Source organism: Carcharhinus amblyrhynchos, chromosome 11, assembly GCF_965287045.1.
Source record: "Carcharhinus amblyrhynchos chromosome 11, sCarAmb.v2.hapA, whole genome shotgun sequence".
In the NCBI taxonomy this organism is placed as follows: domain Eukaryota; kingdom Metazoa; phylum Chordata; class Chondrichthyes; order Carcharhiniformes; family Carcharhinidae; genus Carcharhinus; species Carcharhinus amblyrhynchos.
This window is the reverse complement of record NC_137334.1, coordinates 96976383-96996527: the sequence shown is the minus strand read 5'-3', so window position 1 is coordinate 96996527 and position 20145 is coordinate 96976383. Positions and strand designations below refer to the sequence as shown.

Here is a 20145-nt window from a genome sequence, read left to right as displayed (position 1 = left end):
GTTGTTAAGAAGGCGTACGGTGTGTTAGCTTTTATTGGTAGAGGGATTGAATTTCGGAGCCGTGAGGTCATGTTGCAACTGTACAAAACTCTGGTGCGGCCGCACTTGGAGTATTGCGTACAGTTCTGGTTGCTGCATTATAAGAAAGATGTGGAGGCATTGGAAAGGGTGCAGAGGAGGTTTACCAGGATGTTGCCTGGTATGGTGGGAAGGTCTTATGAGGAAAGGCTGAGGGACTTGAAGTTATTTTCATTGGAGAGAAGGAGGTTACGAGGTGACCTGATTGAGGCATACAAGATGATCAAAGGATTGGATAGGGTGGACAGTGAGAGCCTTTTTCCTCGGATGGTGATGGCTAACACGAGGGGACGTAGCTTTAAATTGAGGGGTGGTAATTATAGAATGGATGTCAGAGGTAGGTTCTTTACTCAGAGGGTAGTAAGGGCGTGGAATGCCCTGCCTGCAGCAGTTGTAGACTCACCAACTTTAACGGCGTTCAAGTGGTCAGTGGATAGGCATATGGATAACATTGGAATAGTTTAGGTTAGAGGGTCATTAGATTGGTTCCACTGGTCGGCGCAACATCGAGGGCTGTAATGTTCTATGTTCTGTATTATCTGTGACTGCACCACTATATTCTGCACTCTCTGCTTTCCTTCACCCCAGTGTACTCTATGTACGGTATGCTTTGTTGGTATAGTGTGCAAGAAATAATACTTTACACTGTGTACTAAAACATGTGGCAATAATAAATCGAATCAAATCAAATCATAACATAAGAAATAGGAGCAGGAGTAGGCCATCTAGCCCTTTGAGCCTGCCCCGCCATTCAATAAGATCATGGCTGATCTGTCGCTGCTCAGTTCCACATTCCCGCCCTCTCCCCATAACCCTTAATCCCCTCTCTTATCAAAAACCCATCAACCCGCGTCTTAAAAATATTTAGCGAGGCAGCCTCCACCACTTCAACGGGCAGAGAATTCCAGAGATTCACCACCCTTTGAGTGAAGAAGTTCCTCCTCAACTCCGTTCTAAACCGCGCCCCCTTTATCTTGAGGCTGTGCCCTCTAGTCCTACTGTCCTTTCTGAGCGGGAAGAGTCTCTCCACCTCTATCCTATCCATCCCATTCATCATCTTATACGTCTCAATGAGATCTCCCCTCATTCCTCTAAACTCTAATGAGTACAAGCCTAGTTTATTCAGTTTATTCAACCAGTGTGTGTAGATGTTAAGCTGCATATAAGATGAATAAACAGTTAATCTGTTCCTGATGGTGTGGGCTATTAAACGAAAGACTAATGAGACAGAAGTGGAGGCTGTTTGACCTACTCCAAATAAGTGGCGTATCCAAATAACCTCACTGTCCCATTCTCTTCCCATGTTACTAATCATCAGGTACTCGTTGGTGAGATCCTGTTATTGGACATTGGTTGCCTGTTGATGTTTATCATAAAGGCTTGCAGCTGTACGCAGCCTCTTGTCTGTCTGTGTCTGTGTCTGTCTCTAACCCATTTTCTTCTGATAGTATTGGTGTATGAGTAGACTGTCCTGTTGAGATTTGTTGGGCTTGCTGAGCTAGTCTCCAACTCTCTCGGGCAAAACCTGAATTTTTCAATCAGTTTTTTTTTAAACAGAGTTACGTTCATGCCAATTTGGCGTTTAGACCTGTATCTGACTGATAAGGGTGACACTCAGACTCATTTTACTCTTTCTTTCATTCTGCTTCAAAGACTTGTAACTCTGTTTCTCCCATGTACGTTTTAGGATGAATCTCATTTTCTGAAGAACATGAAGACTGCCCGATGGAAAGCTGCCCGTCCCCTCCTTCAGGTGCGTCCCTATGTTGGAAGGTGACCCGATCTGTAAGTCATTGGCCAATGCTTGCTTCTATTTTCTGTGTTTCATTCGGCCCTTTCATAATTCGGTATAATCATATCTGATTCTATACTTCAATACAATATGCCCATTATCCCACCAGACCTCTAGGCACTTCTGGATATATTCAATGATTTGGCCTCCACACATTTCAGTGGTAGAGAACTCCACAAGTTCACCAGCCTCTTGTGGGAAGAAATTTCTCCTTATCTCAGTCCTAAATGGCCTACCCCATAATCCTGAGAGTTTGACCACTTGTTCTAAACACACAGCTAGAGGAGACAAACATTCCTGCATCTAGTTTGTCCAACCGTGTCACAATTTTATACATTTGAAGTAGACTCCCCTTTTCATTCTTCTAATTTCAAGTGAACACAGGCCCAGTCATAAAAACTGGAGCCTTCAGCCCTTTGAGTATGTTACACCATTCATTTTGATCATGGCTGACCATTGCATTCAATATCCTGAACTGCTCCTCCCACCCTCCCCTTTAGACCCAAGAGCTATATCTAATTTCTTCTTGAAATCACGCAACATTTTGGCCTCAGCTACTTTCTGTGGGAGTGAATTCCACACGTTCACCAACCTCTAGCTGAAGAAATTTCTCCTCACCTCAGTTCTAAAAGGTTTACCCCTTATCCTCAAACTATAACCCCTAGTTCTGGACTCCCCCACCACCAGAAACAGTCTTTCTGAACCTACCTTGTCTGACGCGGTTCGAATGTTATAAGTTTGTATGAGATCCCCTCTCACTCTTCTAAATACAGTGAATATAATCCTAACTGACTTAATCTCTCCTCATATGACAATCCCACCATCCCAGGAATCAGCCTGGTAAACCATTGCTGTACTCCCTCTAAAGCAAGGACATCCTTCCTCAGATAAGGACACCAAAACTGCACACAATACTCCAATCAACCCAGTCTCTCCTCATAACAATTCTTTCACCCAAAAGACAATCTAACATGATTTAAATAATACTCTGCCATTCTGCTTTTCCATCAAGTTGGATAACTTCACATTGATCCACATTATACTGCACCTACTGTGTATTTGCAAACTCGCTCAACTTGTCTAAATCACCTTGGAGCCTCTTTACCTCCTCCTCACCACTCTCATTCCCACCAAGTTTTGCAGCCCTTCTCTACCTACCTGAATGGAGTGTGGTGTGTCATGTTTTATCTCACACAGTATTTAAATAGATTGTCTCTGGTTGTTTCTCGTCATTGCTACAGTTTTGGCTGGAGGGCCAGAGAGGAATGATGTGGCCAGTGTGCTGAGACATACTGCTGTTGCTGATCTTTTCCCAGGCTGCAAAGAGACTCATTCTTCTGTCTGGAACCCCAGCTATGTCCAGGCCAGCAGAGCTCTACAGCCAGATCACTGTGCTCCGGCCCAAACTCTTCACCAACTTCCACGATTTTGGGATGCGTTACTGTGCTGCGAAGCAGGTGATTTACCATCAGCTCATGGATATGGTACCCACAATCATTCAACCCAAGCCACTTGCACCTCGCCCTTTCTTTCAACCTCGTCCCTTTCTCCCCCTCGTCCCTTTCTTCACCCCTCATTCCTTTCTCTTCCCCCCCCCCCCCCCCCCCCCCACTCATTTCCCCAGTTCTGTCTTCCCCTCCTTCTCCTTCCCCAGTCCTCGGCTTCTCCCTCTCGCCTTCCTCCTCCTCCTCCTCCTCCTCCCACAAGCAGCTCATGTTCTCACCTCTATCATTGGCAGTTTCCCTGGGGATGGGATTATTCGGGATCTTCCAACCTTTTGGAACTGCGCCTCCTGCTTCTGGAGTCACTGATGATCAGACGCTTGAAATCGGATGTTCTGTCACAGCTGCCAGCTAAGCGGCGTAAGATGGTGCTTGTGGAGCCAGAGGTTGTGAGTGCAAAGGCCAGAGCAGCATTGGAAGCAGCAGCCAGAGAGATGACAAAAGACCACAAAACGGTTGGTGTCAGTTGAGGTCATAAAGCGCTCACTAAGTACATCGGTTGCTGATGCAGATTAGTGAGGTTAATGGTGTGAAACACAAGTTCGTTGACAGTTTTGAGGAAAGTGGGGAGTATTCCATCACACTCTGGACTTGTGCCTTGTAGATGGTGGCCTGGCTTGGGGGAGTCAGGAGCCAGATGGCATCTGCCCTAGATTACTGCGGGAGACGAGATGAAATTGCTGGGCATCTAACAGAAATCTTGGTTTCTTCATTGGACCCAGAAGATTGGAGGATAGCAAATGTGGCCCTGTTATTTAAGAAGGGTAGCAAGGATAACCCAGGTAATTATAGGCCAATGAGCTTGATGCCCATGGTAGGAAAATTGTTGGAGAAGATTCGAGATAGGATCTATACACATTTAGAACAGAATAGTCTCATTAGCAATAGACAACATGGTTTTGTACAAGGGAGGTCATGCCTCACGAATTTGATTGAGTTTTTTGAGGAGGTGACAAAAATGATTGATGAGGGAAGGGCCGTGGATGTCGTCTACGTGGATTTTAGCAAAGCATTTGACCATGTCCCTCATGGCAGGCTGGTGCAAAAGGCTAACTCACACGGGATCAAGGGTGAACTAGCTAACTGGATTCCGAACTAGCTTGGCCATAAGAAGACACAGGATAGCAGTGGAGAGGTCCTTTTCTAATTGGAGGTCTATGACTAGCGGTGTTCTGCAGGGCTCTGTACTGGGACCTCTGCTGTTTGTGGTACATATAAATGATTTGAAGAAGATGTAGCTGGTGTGATCAGTAAGTTTGCAGACGACACAAAGATTGTTGGAGATGTGAATAGTGATGAACATTGTCAGAGAATACAGCAGGATATAGATAGGCTGGAAAATTGGATGGAGAAATGGCAGATGGAATTTAATCCAGATAAATGCGAAGTGAAGCATTTTGGTAGATCTAATGTAGGGGGGAGTTATACAATAAATGGCAGAACCATCAGGAGTACAGACACACAGAGGGACCTGGGGGCGTGAGTCCACTGATCCTTAAAGGTGGCAGCACAGCTGGAAAAGGTGGTGAAGAAGGCATATGGCATGCTTGCCTTTATTGAATGGGGCATAGAGTATAAAAGTTGGCTTATGATGTTGCAGCTATGTAGAACGTTGGTTAGGCCACATTTGGAATACTGCATCCAGTTCTGGTCGCCACACTACCAGAAGGATGTAGAGGCTTTGGAGAGAGTGCAGAAAAGGTTTACCGGGACGTTGCCTGGTATGGAGGGTCTTAGCTATGAGGAGAGATTGAGTAAACTAGGATTGTTCTTCGTAGAAAGGTGGAGTTGAGGGGTGACCTAATAGAAGTTTATAAAATTATGAAGGGCATAGATAGGGTGAACAGTTGGAAGCTTTTTCCCAGGTCAGAAATGACAAACACAAAGGGTCACAAATTTAACATGAGAGGGGCAAGGTTCAGTACAGATATGCCGGGGATGTATTTTACGCAAAGGGTATCTTCAAAACAGTGTAATTTATTAGTAATTGTACAGTTTTATTAGTCACTAATGTTTACTAGCATCTGTAAAGGTCATTGAGATTAGTAGTAGTTATTACATAAGAACGTAAGAAGCAGGAGTAGGTCACTTAGCCCCTCGAGCCTGCCCCGCCATTCAATAAGATCATGGCTGATCTGATAGTGGTTCAGTTCCACTTTCCCGCTTTCTCCCCATAACCCTTAATTCCCTTATTGGTCAAAAATCTATGTATCTGTGACTTAAACACATTTAATGAGGTAGCCTCCACTGCTTCAGTGGGCAGAGAATTCCAAAGATTTACCACCCTCCGGGAGAAGTTGTTCCTCCTCAACTCTGTTCTAAATTGACTCCCCCTTATTTTGAGGCTGTGCCCCCTAGTTCTTGTTTCCATTCTAAGTGGAAGTAATCTCTCTGCTTCTGCCCTGTCTAGCCCCTTCATTATCTTGTATGTCTCTATAAGATTACCCCTCAGCCTTCTAAACTCCGAGTACAGGCCCATTCTACTCAATCTTATTAGAAAATAAGTACCAAAATAAATTTAACATGTAACAAAGATATCAGGGCAGGTAATGTGTCATGAGTGTGGAAGCCCCTGAATGCAGGTGTGACCTAGGGCAAAGGTGTCTGCAACTTGAGGAATTTTAGCCCAGAGACATTGAGCTGGAGGCCGAGCTGCAGACACCGCAATGTGTCAGGACAGAGGAATGTTACGTGGACGTTTTGTACAGGAAGCAGTCACACTCCTTGGGTTAAGGTCTACTGATTTGATCAGGAACAAGGAGCTGTGACTGAGAGTGAGACAGGTATGGGGACCCTGAGGGTAGAGGTGGCAGAACCTTTGCAACTTTCCAGTTATGTTTGAAATTCCTGCAACCTGTATAGGTGAAAGGCTTCAGGGTGGATGAGCAATCTGATCATGCACTGTGTACAGGAAGCCATTCGGGTGTGGGGGAGATTGAATGTAGTAGCTATAGGGTACATTTTTATTGCAAGAAAATTATGTTGTTTGCCTAGTGCGGGTTCAGAACATCTGCTTGGGGGTGGAGAGGGGCCTGAGTGTGAGGCAGGGGATTTAGCAGTCATGATTCATGTAGGTACCAACAGCATAGGTAGAACTAGGTAAGAGGTTCTGTTGAGGGGGGGGAATGAGCAACCAGGGAGAAGCTGGAGTCAGAGATACAGTTAAATAAAGGTAACTACAAAGACATGAGGAAGGAGCTGGCCATTGTTGATTGGAAAGGGAGCCTAGCAGGGAAGACAGTGGCACAGCAATGGCAGGAGTTTTTGGGGATTATTCGGGAGGCACAACAGAAATTTACCCCAAAGAAGAGGAAACATGCCAAGGGAAGGATGAGGCATCTATGGCTGACGAGGGAAGTCAAGGACAGCATAAAAGCAAAAGGAAAAGCAGACAAAGTGGCGAGGATTGGTGGGAATCCAGAGGATTGGGAAGTCTTTTAAAGTGAGTAGAGGACAACTGAAAAAGCAGTAAGGGGGGAGAAGTTGAAGAATGAGTGTAAACTAGCTAGTAATATAAAAGAAGATAGGAAGAGTTATTTTCAATATATAAAAGATAAGAGAGAGGCAAAAATAGCCATTGGACCATTGGAAAATGAGACTAGAGAGGTAACAATAGGAAACAAAGCAATGGCAGAAGAACTGAATAGTTACTTTGCATTAGTCTTCACAGTGGAAAACGCCAGTGGGATGCCAAAGCTCCAGGAGAATCAGGGGGCACAGGTAAGTGCAGTGGCCATCACTAAGGAGAAGGTTCTGGGGAAACTGAAAGATCTGCAGGTGGATATGTCACCTGAACTGGATGGAATATACCCCAGGGTTCTGAAAGAGATAGCTGAGGAAATTGTGGAGGCATTAGTGGTGACCTTTCAGGAGCCACTGGAGGCAGGGAGAGTCCCAGAGGACTGGAAAGTAGCTAATGTAACACCGCTGTTTAAGAAGTGAGGGAGACAGAAACAGCAAGTTAAATACTGACATTGGTATTTAGGAAGATTTTAGAGTCCATTATTAAAGATGAGATCGCAGAGTACTTGGGAGTGCACGATAAAATAGGACTGAGTCAGCATGGCTTTGTCAAGAGGAGGTCATGTCTGACAAATGTGTTAGAGTTCTTTGAAGAGGTAACGAGGAAGTTAGATAAAGGAAAAATTGTGGATGTGATTTATTTAGATTTCCAGAAGGCCTTTGACAAGGTGCTGCATAGGAGTTTGTTAAATAAGTTAAGAGGCCATGGTGTTAAGGGTAAGATCCTGGCATGGATAGAGGATTGATTGGCTGGCAGAAGGCAGAGGATGGGGATAAAGGGGTCTTTCTCAGGATGGCAGCCGGTGACTAGTGGTGTGCCTCAGGGGTCAGTGCTGGGACCACAACTTTTCACAATATACATTAACGATTTGGAGGAAGAAACTGGAGGCAGTGTTGCTAAGTTTGCAGATGATACAAAGATATGTAGAGGGACAGATAATATTGAAGAAACGGGGGCTGCAGAAGGTCTTGAACAGGTTAGGAGAGTGGGCAAAGAAGTGGCAGATGGAATACAATGTGAAAAAGTGTGAAGTTTTGCACTTTGGAAGGAGGAATGGCGGCATAGACTATTTTGTAAATGGGGAAATGCTTAGGGAATCAGAAACACAAAGGGACTTGGGAGTCATTGTTCAAGATTTGCTTAAGGTTAATGTGCAGGTTCAGTCAACAGTTAGGAAGGCAAATGCAATGTTAGCATTCATGTCGAAAGGGCTAGAATACAAGAGCAGGGATGTACTTTTGAGGCTGTACAAGGCTCGGGTCAGACCCTATTTGGAGTGTTGTGAGCAGTTTTGGGCCCCTTTTCTAAGGATGTGCTGGTCTTGGGAAGAGTCCAGATGAGGTTCTTGATTGATGAGGGGAAAAGACAGGAGACTGAGGATGTAAAAAAAAAAATCAGTCCATGATTGAATGGCGGAGTGGATCCAGTGGGCCAAGTGGCATAATTCAGCTCCTGTGTCTTATGATCTTATATTAAAAAGCAGAATCTCAAAGATAAGGATCTCGGCATTACTACCTGAGCCACAAGCAAGTTGGCGTAGGATAAATCAGATTAGAGAATGAAGTGTGTGGCTCAAAGATCAGGGTGGGAGAAATACTATGCTCTTATCAAGAGAGTGTGGAATGAGCTGCCAGATGAAGTGGTAAATAAGAAAGCAGGACCAGGATATTGAATTTGATGATCAGCCAGCCATGATCAAAATGAATGGCAGAGCAGGGTTAAAGGGCTAAATGGCCTACTCCTGCTTCTATTTTTTTCTGCTTTTTTTCTAAATGGGTTTGAGAGAGCAAAAAATAATCCGGGAAATTATAGGCCGGTAAGTTTGACGTCAGTAGTAGGTAAATTATTGGAAGGAGTACTAAGAGATAGGATCTACAAATACTTGGATGGACAGGGATTATTAGGGAGAGTCAACATGGCTTTGTGCGTGACAGGTCATGTTTAACCAATCTATTGGAGTTTTTCAAGGAGGTTACCAGGAAAGTGGATGAAGGGAAGGCAGTGGATGTTGTCTACATGGACTTCAGTAAGGCCTTTGACAAGGTCCCACATGGGAGGTTAGTTAGGAAGGCTCTGTCGCTAGGTATACATGGAGGGGTAGTGAATAGGATTAGACACTGGCTCTATGGAAGAAGTCAGCGAGTGGTAGTGGAGGATTGCTTCTGAGTGGAGGCCTGTGACTAGTGGTGTGCCACAGATTAGGGATCAGTGCTGGGTCCATTGTTGTTTGTCATCTGTATCAATGATCTGGATGATAACATGGTAAATTGGATCAGCAAATTTAACAGAACATAAGAACATAAGAAATAGGAGCAGGAGTAGGCCATCTAGCCCTTCGAGCCTGCCCCGCCATTCAATAAGATCATGGCTGATCTGTTGCTGCTCAGTTCCACTTTCCCGCTTTCTCCCCATAACCCTTAATCCCCTCTCTTATCAAAAACCCATCAACCCGCGTCTTAAAAATATTTAGCGAGGCAGCCTCCACCACTTCAACGGGCAGAGAATTCCAGAGATTCACCACCCTTTGAGTGAAGAAGTTCCTCCTCAACTCCGTTCTAAACCGCCCCCCCTTTTATCTTGAGGCTGTGCCCCCTAGTCCTACTGTCTTTTTTGAGCGGGAAGAGTCTCTCCACCTCTATCCTATCCATCCCATTCATCATCTTATAAGTCTCAATGAGATCTCCCCTCATTCTTCTAAACTCTAACGAGTCCAAGCCTAGTTTATTTAGCCTCTCCTCATAGCTCAACCCCCTCAACTCCGGTATCAGCCTAGTAAACCTCCTCTGCACTCCCTCCAAGGCCAAAATATCTTTGCGCGGGTGCGGTGCCCAAAACTGCACACAGTACTCCAGCTGCGGCCTCACCAATGCCCTATACAGCTGCAGCAAGACCTCCCTACTTTTATATTCAATCCCCCTCGCTATGAAGGCCAGCATCCCATTTGCCTTCCTGACCACCTGCTGCACCTGCAAGCTGGGTTTTTGCGACTCATGCACAAGGACCCCGAGGTCCCTCTGCACCGTCGCCTGCTGCAGTTTTTCACCCCGTAAGTAATAGTCCTTCCTACCATTATTCCTACCAAAGTGGACCACCTCACACTTGCCAACATTAAATTCCATTTGCCATTTCCTGGCCCATTCGCCCAGCCTATCTAGATCCTTCTGCAGACTCTCCACACCCTCCGCACAATTTGCCGTTCCCCCTATCTTGGTGTCATCAGCAAATTTCGACACCCTACACTCGGTTCCCTCCTCCAGATCATCTATATAAATGGTAAAAAGCTGAGGCCCCAGCACCGACCCCTGGGGCACTCCACTAGTCACCATCCGCCAATCTGAATAGCACCCGTTGACCCCCACTCTCTGCCTCCTATTTGACAACCAATCCTCTATCCACGCTAACACCCTACCCCCAACTCCATGTCCCTCGACCTTCTGCAATAACCTCTTGTGAGGTACTTTGTCAAACGCCTTCTGAAAATCTAGAAAGACCACATCCACCGGCTCTCCTCTATCCACCGCCCTAGACACATCCTCATAGAACTCCAGTAAATTTGTCAGACACGACTTCCCTTTAATGAAACTGTGCTGCGTCTGCTCTATCAAGCAATTCCCTTCAAGATGCCTCGCAATTTCCTCCTTAATGACAGATTCTAACATTTTACCCACTGCAGACGTTAAACTAACCGGCCTATAATTCCCCGCCTTTTGCCTGGCACCCTTCTTAAACAACGGCATGACATTAGCCGTTTTCCAATCATCTGGCACTTCCCCGGAATCCAGCGACGTCTGGAAAATAACCACCAAGGCATCCACTATCACCTCCACCATTTCTTTCAGAACCCTCGGATGCATTCCATCCGGTTCAGGGGACTTGTCCACAATCAGCCCCTCCAGTCTGTCGAGCACCGCCTCTCTAGTAACAGTAATGTCATTAAGACCCTCCAGTCCTACCACCTTTCCATCGCTAACACCCGGCAAATTATTCACATCCTCCTCCGTGAAGACAGAAACAAAAAAGTTATTCAATACCTTAGCCATATCCTCATCCCCTACCACTAGGTCCCCTTTCTCATCCGCTAAAGGACCAACATTCACCCTAGCCAGCCTCTTTCTTTTTATATATTTATAAAAACTCTTGCTATCCTTTTTTATATTAAGCGCTAGCCCAGCTTCATAGTTTCTCCTACCCTTCTTTATCAACTTCTTTGTCAATCTTTGTTGACATTTAAACCTCTCCCAATCCTCATCTCGCCCACTACTCTTAGCTACTCTAAATTCCTCTGCTTTTAATTTAACACTTTCCTTCACCTCCTTCGTTATCCACGGCTTATTACCTCATCTTATACGTCTCAATGAGATCTCCCCTCATTCTTCTAAACTCTAACGAGTACAAGCCTAGTTTATTCAGCCTCTCCTCATAGCTCAACTCCGGCATCAGCCTAGTAAACCTCCTCTGCACTCCCTCCAAGGTCAAAATATCCTTGCGTAAGTGCGGCGACCAAAACTGCACACAGTACTCCAGCTGCGGCCTCACCAATGCCCTGTACAGTTGCAACAGGACCTCCCTACTTTTATATTCAATCCCCCTCACTATGAAGGCCAGCATCCCATTCGCCTTCCTGACCGCCTGCTGCACCTGCAGGTTGGGTTTTACAAAGATTGAAGGTGTAGTGAACAGTGAGGAAGGTTTTCAAAGCTTGTAGAGGGATTTAGACCAGCCTGAAAAATGGCAGGTGGAGTTAATGCAGACAAGTGTGAGGTATTGCACTTTGGAAGGACAAACCAAGGTAGAACATAGAAGGTAAATGGTAGGACACTGAAGAGTGCAGTAGAACAGAGGGATCTGGGAATACAGATACATAATTCCCTAAAAGTAGCATCACAGGTAGGTAGGGAACATTGGCCTTTATAAATCAAAGTATTGAGTATAAGAGTTGGAATATTATGGAGAAGTTGTATAAGACATTGGTGAGGCTGAATTTATCCAGGCTTTTTCCACTAAAGCTAGGGGAGAAAAAAACTAAAGGACATGGGTTAAGGGTGAAGGGGGCAAAGTTTAAAGGGAATACTAGGGGGGGGCTTCTTCACACAGAGTGGTGGGAGTGTGGAATGAGCTGCCAGACGAAGTGGTAAATGTGGGCTCACTTTTAACATTTAAGAAAAACTTGGACAGGTACATGGATGAGAGGAGTGTGGAGGGATATGGTCCAGGTGCAGGTCAGTGGGACTAGGCAGAAAAATGGTTCAGCACAGCCAAGAAGGGCCAAAAGGCCTGTTTCTGTACCGTAGTGTTTTATGATAAAAGAACAGATGAATTGAACAAGGTATCTATGATCTTGCAGCCATTACAGAAACATGGTTGCAGGATAAGAAAGGCTAGGACCTGAATATTCAAGGATACGTGATATTTAGAAAGGACAGTGATAGCTGTGTAAATTAAATGTGAAATTTGTATGAGTGATGACCTTGGCTGTAGAGATCAAGGGGTTGAGATAGTTTGGGTAGCTATGAGAAATATATGTAAAGAAATGTCATATTTTCCTGATATTGCTGTGCATGTGTAGATGTGGCTAATTAAGCCAATGAAGTTAGATGAAAAGGCGAGACTTGAAACAATCACAATCACAAGTGAAAGGGTGCTGGAAAATTATTAGAACAAAATGCTGACAAGTCCCCTTCACTTCACTTCACTTCACTTCATCCTGGAATCATAAAAGAAATGGCTGCTGAGACAATCGATGCAATTGTTTAAATTTTTCAAAATTCCCTAGCTTCTGAAAGATCCCATCAGATTGGAAAATAGCAAATGTAATGCTCCTTAAGAAAGGAGCGAGACAGAAAGCAGGAATTAACAGGCCAATTAGCTTGCATCTGTCGTAAAGATATTGCTGGAATCTGTTATTAAAGTTATAGTGGAGCACTTAAAAAATTTTAATGCATTCAGATGGAGCCAACACGGTTTTGTGAAAGGAAGATCATATTTGTCTGTTGGAGTGCTTTGAGGAATTAACAAGCAACATGGATAACAGGAAACCTGTGGACATGTTGCACTAAATTTCAAGGAGGCATTTGACAAGATACCACTTCAAAGATTACTATGCAAGATAAGAATTCATGATGGTAGAGGTAACATATTAGCATGGATAGATGATTGGTTAGCTAACAGGATACAGACAGGCATAAATGGTTCATTTTCCTGTATGTTTTCTGTCCCCTTATCAGTGGAAGCTGAATCCTTCTATTTGTTTTCAAAAACCTTGGTAACTTGTAGCTGCCTTGCCTGCCCCTGATAATAGAACATTACAGCGCAGTACAGGCCCTTTGGCCCTTGATGTTGCGCCAACCTGTGAAACCAATCTAAAGCCCATCTCACCTACACTATTCTAATATCATCCATATGTTTATCCAATGACCGTTTAAATGCCCTTAATGTTGGCGAGTCCACTACTGTTGTAGGCAGAACATTCCACGCTCTTACTGTCTGAGTAAAGAGCCGACCTCTGACATCTGTCCTATATCGATCACCCCTCAATTTAAAGCCATGTCCCCTTGTGCTAGCCATCTCCATCTGAGGAAAAAGGCTCTCACTGTCTACCCTATCTAATCCTCAGATCATCTTGTATGCCTCTATTAAGTCACCTCTTAACCTTCTCTCTAACGAAAACAGCCTCAAGTCCCTCAGCCTTTCCTCATAAGACCTTCCCACCATACCAGGCGACATCCTGGTAAACCTCCTCTGCACCCTTTCCAATGCTTCCACATCCTTCATATAATGCGGCGACCAGAACTGTACGCAATACTCCAAGTGCGGCCGCACCAGAGTTTTGTACAGCTGCAACATGACCTCATGGCTCCTAAACGCAATCCCTCTACCAATAAAAGCTAACACGCCATTAACCACCTTAACAAGCCTCATAGGGTATATAGTCTATGCTTCATTGTTACAAAAGAATGTGGTCCGTCTAATTAAGCTTATTTCCCATTTCGCCTAGGGGTAAATTGTTTGTTTTCACAAGAAAATGCAAACATACAGTTTAAATCTATAATACCTGTTCAAAAAGATTATATATAGTGCTTTTACAAACAATACCTTTGTGTAATACATAAGTGAGGCACATTGTGATACCTCTATATATAAGGCAGACTGTTGTCCATATTTTAAACTAATCTACTTTGTTTCAATATTCTTCAAAAAGCAAGGGTTTCTATATTCCCTGCTACAGTTGCCGCCTTTGAGGAAGGATGTGGTGGTATTGGAGATGGTTCAGAAGAGCTGCACTAGATTGATTCCAGGTTTTTCTAGAGTGGCACAGTGGTTAGCATTGCTGCCTCACAGTGTCAGGAACCCAGGTTCAATCCCAGCTTGGGTCACTGTCTGTGCAGAGTTTGCATGTTTTCCTTGTGTCTGCATGGGTTTCCTCCGGGTGCTCTAGTTCCCTCCCATAGTCCAAAAGAAGTACTGGTTAGGTGCATTGGCCATGCTAAATTTTCCCTCAGTGTACCCGAACAGGTGCCGGAGTGTGGTGACTAGGGATTTTCACAGTAACTTCATTGCAGTGTGAATGTAAGCCTACTTGTGACACCTAACAAAATAAAAACATGAAGGGGCTGTGGTATGAGGAGTGGTTGCATAGCTTGGGCTTGTACTTGCTGGAGTACAGCACAATGAGTTGGGGGGATTCAATTGCGGTTTATAAAATACTCAACGGGATTGAGAAAGTAAATGTTGCCTCTTCTAGGACAAGGAGTAAGGGGAGGAGATTCAAGACAGATAAGGAGAAGTTACTTCTGACAGAGGGTTGTGAATCTATGGAACCCACTGCCCCAGAGTGCAGTGGATGCAGAACCAATCATTGGATTCAAGAAAGAAAAATAAATATTTGATCAAAAGTGGGATAAAGGGCTATGGGGAAAAGGCAGGGAAGTGGAGTTAGAATGAGATGAAGATCAGCTATGATCCTATAGAATGGCAGAGTGGGCTTGAAGGGCTGGATTACCCACACCTGCTTCTAATTCCTGTGTGCCTGTGATAAACTAGAAGAATTGACAGTTGAGAAAGAGCAGTTGTTAGGTTATCTTTATTTAAAATAGAAATGGTGCCAGGACCAAATGAGATGCATGGAAAGGTACAGAGAGAGGTGAGAGTGGAAGTTTCAGAGACACTGATGATGATCTTCTAGTCTGCTTTAGACAAAGGAATGGTTCTGGAGGATTGGAGAATTGCAAATGTTACACCCCTATTCAGAAAGGAGAGCATGGATAAAGCTGGCAATTACAGACCAGTTTGACTTCAGTGGTAGGGAAACTTATGAAAACGATAGTCTGGGACAAAATCGAGACAATTGCAAGATAATTGAGGGAAACCAGCGTGGATTCATCAAGGGAGTGTCACGTTTAAGTAACTTGCTGGAGTTTTTTGAGGTGATAAAAGAACATAGAACATTACAGCGCAGTACAGGCCCTTCGGCCCTCGATGTTGTGCCGACCAGTGGAACCAATCTAATGACCCTCTAACCGAAACTATTCCAATGTTATCCATATGCCTATCCACTGACCATTTGAACACCCTTAAAGTTGGCGAGTCCACAACTACTGCAGGCAGGGCATTCCACACCCTTACTACCCTCTGAGTAAAGAACCTACCTCTGACATCCGTCCTATAATTACCACCCCTTAATTTAAAGCTATGTCCCCTTGTGTTAGCCATCACCATCCGAGGTAAAAGGCTCTCCCTGTCCACCCTATCAAATCCTTTGATCATCTTGTATGCCTCAGTTAAGTCACCTCGTAACCTTCTTCTCTCTAACGAAAATAACCTCAAGTCCCTCAGCCTTTCCTCATAAGACCTTCCCACCATACCAGGCAACATCCTGGTAAACCTCCTCTGCACCCTTTCCAATGCCTCCACATCTTTCTTATAATGTGGCGACCAGAATTGTACGCAATACTCCAAGTGCGGCCGCACCAGAGTTTTGTACAGTTGTAACATGACCTCACAGCTCCGAAATTCAATCCCTCTACCAATAAAAGCTAACACACCGTATGCCTTCTTAATAACCTTATCAACCTGGGTGCCAACTTTCAGGGAGCTATGCACATGTACCCCGAGATATCTCTGTTCATCAACACTACTAAGAGTCCTTCCATTAGCCCTATATTCTGTACTCCTGTCACTCTTACCAAAGTGAATCACCTCACACTTCTCCGTATTAAACTCCATCTGCCACCTCTCGGCCCAGCTCTACAGCTTATCTGTGTCTCTCAAGAGAAGGTTGATGAAGGCAATGTTGTTGATGTGTATGGATTTTCACAAGATATTTGATACAATACCACACACAGACTAATAAACAAAAGTCTAGCTCATGGAATAAACAGGAAAGTAGGCACTCAGACGAAAAATTAGCAGAGTGACGGGAAAGAGCAGTGACAAATGGTTGTGCTTCAGATTGGAGGGAGGATTGTAGTGGAGTTCTCAGAGTTCAGTGTTGGGACCTTTGCTCTTTCTGACACATTAATGATCTGGACATGGTACTCAGCATGATTTCAAAATTTGAGGATAATACAAAAATTAGAGGCATTATTAACTGATGAGGACAGCCTTGAACGTCAAAAGACGTGGACATATTGGTAGATTGAGCAGATAAGTGCAGATGACATGAGGTGATTCATTTTGGCAGGAAGAAAATGGAGAGACAGCATAAAAGGAAGAATCTCTAGAGGAGGTGCAGGAACAAAGGGATTTTTGTATATATGTGCATAAGTCATTGAACATGGCAGGGCATGTTGAGAGCCGTTAATAAACCTGTAATATTTTTGGTTTTATTAATAGGGACATTGAATATAAGAGTAAGGAGGTCATGTTGATCTTGTGTAAGACACTGATTAGGCCTCATCTGGAAACTGTGTCTAATTCTGGTCCCATACTTAAGGAAGGATATGAAGAACACATTGAAGAGATTCACAAGAATGATTCAGGGATAAAGAGCCGTAGTTATGAGATTAGATTGGAGAGGTTGAGACTGTTTTCCTTGGAGAAAAGAAGGCTAAGAGGAGACTTAATAGAGGCATTGAGAGGTATGGACTGGGTAACTAATGAGCAACCGTTCCCTCGAGGAGTGCATCTCTTGAGGGCAAGCCAGTGCCTACTCAATGGGCGAATGGCCTCCTGTAAAGATTCTGTGTATCTGTGAATTCTTGAGGTGCGGAGACACGACGCCCCTTCACAAAACCATGTTGCCTCTCACTAATATGCCCACTTATTTCCAAATGGGAATAAATCCTGTCTTGAAGAATCCTCTCCAATAATTTCCTTACCACTGTTGTAAGGCTCACTGGCCTGTAATTACCTGGATTATTCTTGCTACTCTCCTTAAACAAAGGAACAACATTGGCTATTCGCCAATCCTCTGGGACCTCCCCTGTAGCCAGTGAGGATGCAAAGATTTCTCTCAAGGCCCCTGCCATTTCCTCCCTTGCCTCTGTCAGTATTCTGGGGTATATCCCATCAGGCCCTGGGGACCTGTCTACCTTAATGTTTCTCACCCAATACCACCACCTTTTTGATCTCAACATGACTCAAACTATCTGCACACCCTTTTCCACACTCATCATCCACCAAATCCTTCTCTTTGGTGAATATTGGTACAAAGTACTTATTTAATACCTCGCCTGTTTCCTCTGGCTCCACACATAGATTCCCTCCCCTGTCCTTGAGTGGGCCAATTCTCTCCCTGGCTACTCTCTTCTTTTTTATATACATAAAAAGCCTTGGGATTTTCCTTAATCCTACTAGCCAATGATTTTTCATGATCCCCTTTTAACCTTCCTCACTCCTTGCTTAAGTTTCTTTCTACTTTCCTTGTATTCCACATTTGCTTTGTGTACTCCCAGCCTCCTAGCCTTGTCAAATGCTTCCTTTTTCTCTTTGACTAGGCTCACAATATTTCTTGTTATCCAAGGTTCCCAAAACTTGCCACTCTTATCCTTCATCCTTACAGGAACGTGCCGGTCCTGAATCTCTATCAACTTACACTTGAAAGCTCCCACATGCCAGACGCTGATTTGCCCCCAAACATCTGCCCCCAATCGATATTCAGTTCCTGCCAAATGTTGTTGTAATCTGCCTTTCCCCCAGTTTAGCATCTTAACTTGAGGACTACACTTATCTTTATCTATCAGTATCTTAAATCTTACTGAATTGTGGTCCTTGTTCCTCTATTGAAATGTCGACCACCTGTACCCATTGGAGTTCTGAAGAATGTGAGGTGATCTGATTGAATCATAGAAGGGGACTTGACAGAGCGGACGCTGAGAGGATATTTCCTCTTGTGAGAGAGACGAGAATTATTGGACATAGTTTAAAAATCACCTGGTTTTTATACGCTATACGATGGAAATGGAATCATACAGTGCGAAGAGGACCTATCCAGTCTGCACCGACATGAGAGAAACACCTGATCTCCCACTTAATCTCATCTACCAGCACTTGGCCCATGGCGTCTCATAACATGCAAAGCTAAGTGTTCAGCCAGGTACTTTTTAGAAGATGTGAGGCAGCCCACGTCCGCTACCCTCCCAGGCAGTGCATTCCAGACCGTCACCACCCCCTGCATAAAAGTATTTCTCCTCCCATTCCCCTTAAACTACATTCTTCTCACCTTGAACCTATGTGTCCTCGTGACTGTCCCTTCAACTAAGGGTGCCTCCTATCCATTCTGTCCATGTCTCTTGTAATCTGTACACCTTCATCAGGTCACCCCTCAGACTTCTGTGATCCAACAAAAACAACCCAAACCTACCCAACCTCTCTTCATAACTTAAATGTTCCTTCCCAGGCAGCATCCTGGTGAATCTCCTCTACACCCCCTCCGGTGTATTCATGTCCTTCCTATAATGTGGTGACCAAAACTAGTTCTATACAACTCCAACATGATTGCCCTGCTTTGTAATCTATGCCTCGATTAATAGAGGCAGTGTGTCATGTGCCTTTTTCACCACCCTATTAACCTGCCTTTCCACCTTCAGAAATCTGTGGACAAACACGCCAAGGTCCCTTTGTTCCACAGAACTTCCTAGTGTCCTGCTATTCATTGAGTACTTTCTTGTCAACTTACTCCTTCTAGAGTGTATCACCTTACACTTTTCATCTGTATCTCCTTGTAGCCCAAGACACTTAGCCTCACTGCTACCCATCCTGTCAATCTTTGTATCATTCACAAACTTACTAATCCTACCCCTCACGTAGTCATCAATGCTTATACAGATGATGAACAATAGGTGACCCAACATAAGATGTTAAGAGATATTGATTGGGTGGATTCTCGGAGGCTATTTCCCAGGGCTGAAATGGTCGCTACGAGAGGACACAGGTTTAAGGTGCTGGGAAGCAGGTGCAGAGGAGATGTCAGGGGTAAGTTTTTCACTCAGAGGGTGGTGAGTGAGTGGAATCGGCTGCCATTGGTGGTGGTGGAGGCAAATTCGATAGGGTCTTTTAAGGGACTTCTGGATGAGTACATGGGACTTAATAGGATTGAGTGTTTTAGGTAAGTCTAGTAGGTAGTGATATGATCGGCGCAACTTGTGGGCCGAAGGGCCTGCTTGTGCTGTAGTTTTTCTATGTTCTAACATAGAACATAAGAACATAAGAAATAGGAGCAGGAGTAGGCCATCTAGCCCTTCGAGCCTGCCCCGCCATTCAATAAGATCATGGCTGATCTGTTGTGGCTCAGTTCCACTTTCCCGCCCTCTCCCCATAACCCTTAATCCCCTCTCTTATCAAGAACCCATCAACCCGCTTCTTAAAAATATTTAGCGAGGCAGCCTCCACCACTTCAACGGGCAGAGAATTCCAGAGATTCACCACCCTTTGAGTGAAGAAGTTCCTCCTCAACTCCGTTCTAAACCGCCTCCCCTTTATCTTGAGGCTGTGCCCCCTAGTCCTACTGTCTTTTTTGAGCGGGAAGAGTCTCTCCACCTCTATCCTATCCATCCCATTCATCATCTTATACGTCTCAATGAGATCTCCCCTCATTCTTCTAAACTCCAACGAGTACAAGCCTAGTTTATTCAGCCTCTCCTCATAGCTCAATCCCCTCAACTCCGGCATCAGCCTAGTAAACCTCCTCTGCACTCCCTCCAGGGCCAAAATATCCTTGCGCAGGTGCGGCGCCCAAAACTGCACACAGTACTCCAGCTGCGGCCTCACCAATGCCCTATACAGCTGCAGCAAGACCTCCCTACTTTTATATT

General features: G+C 44.6%; 1 protein-coding gene across 8 annotated transcripts in view; it reads left to right on the top strand.

The window, feature by feature from the left end:
• LOC145350376 (SNF2 related chromatin remodeling annealing helicase 1-like) overlaps positions 1–20145 on the top strand; it is a 98778-nt gene that overhangs the window by 57897 nt on the left and 20736 nt on the right. For 7 of the 8 annotated variants that reach the window (XR_013888174.1, XM_080199647.1, XM_080199646.1 and 4 more), the window contains 3 exons: positions 1766–1831; positions 3187–3327; positions 3609–3827. Coding sequence is in view for 7 of the 8 variants with exons in the window: in XM_080199647.1 (XP_080055773.1) it covers positions 1766–1831; positions 3187–3327; positions 3609–3827 (426 nt within the window). In the remaining variant the exon portion in view is untranslated. The remainder of the gene's footprint in view (positions 1–1765; positions 1832–3186; positions 3328–3608; positions 3828–20145) is intronic. The other variant, XM_080199648.1, reaches the window with a different exon arrangement.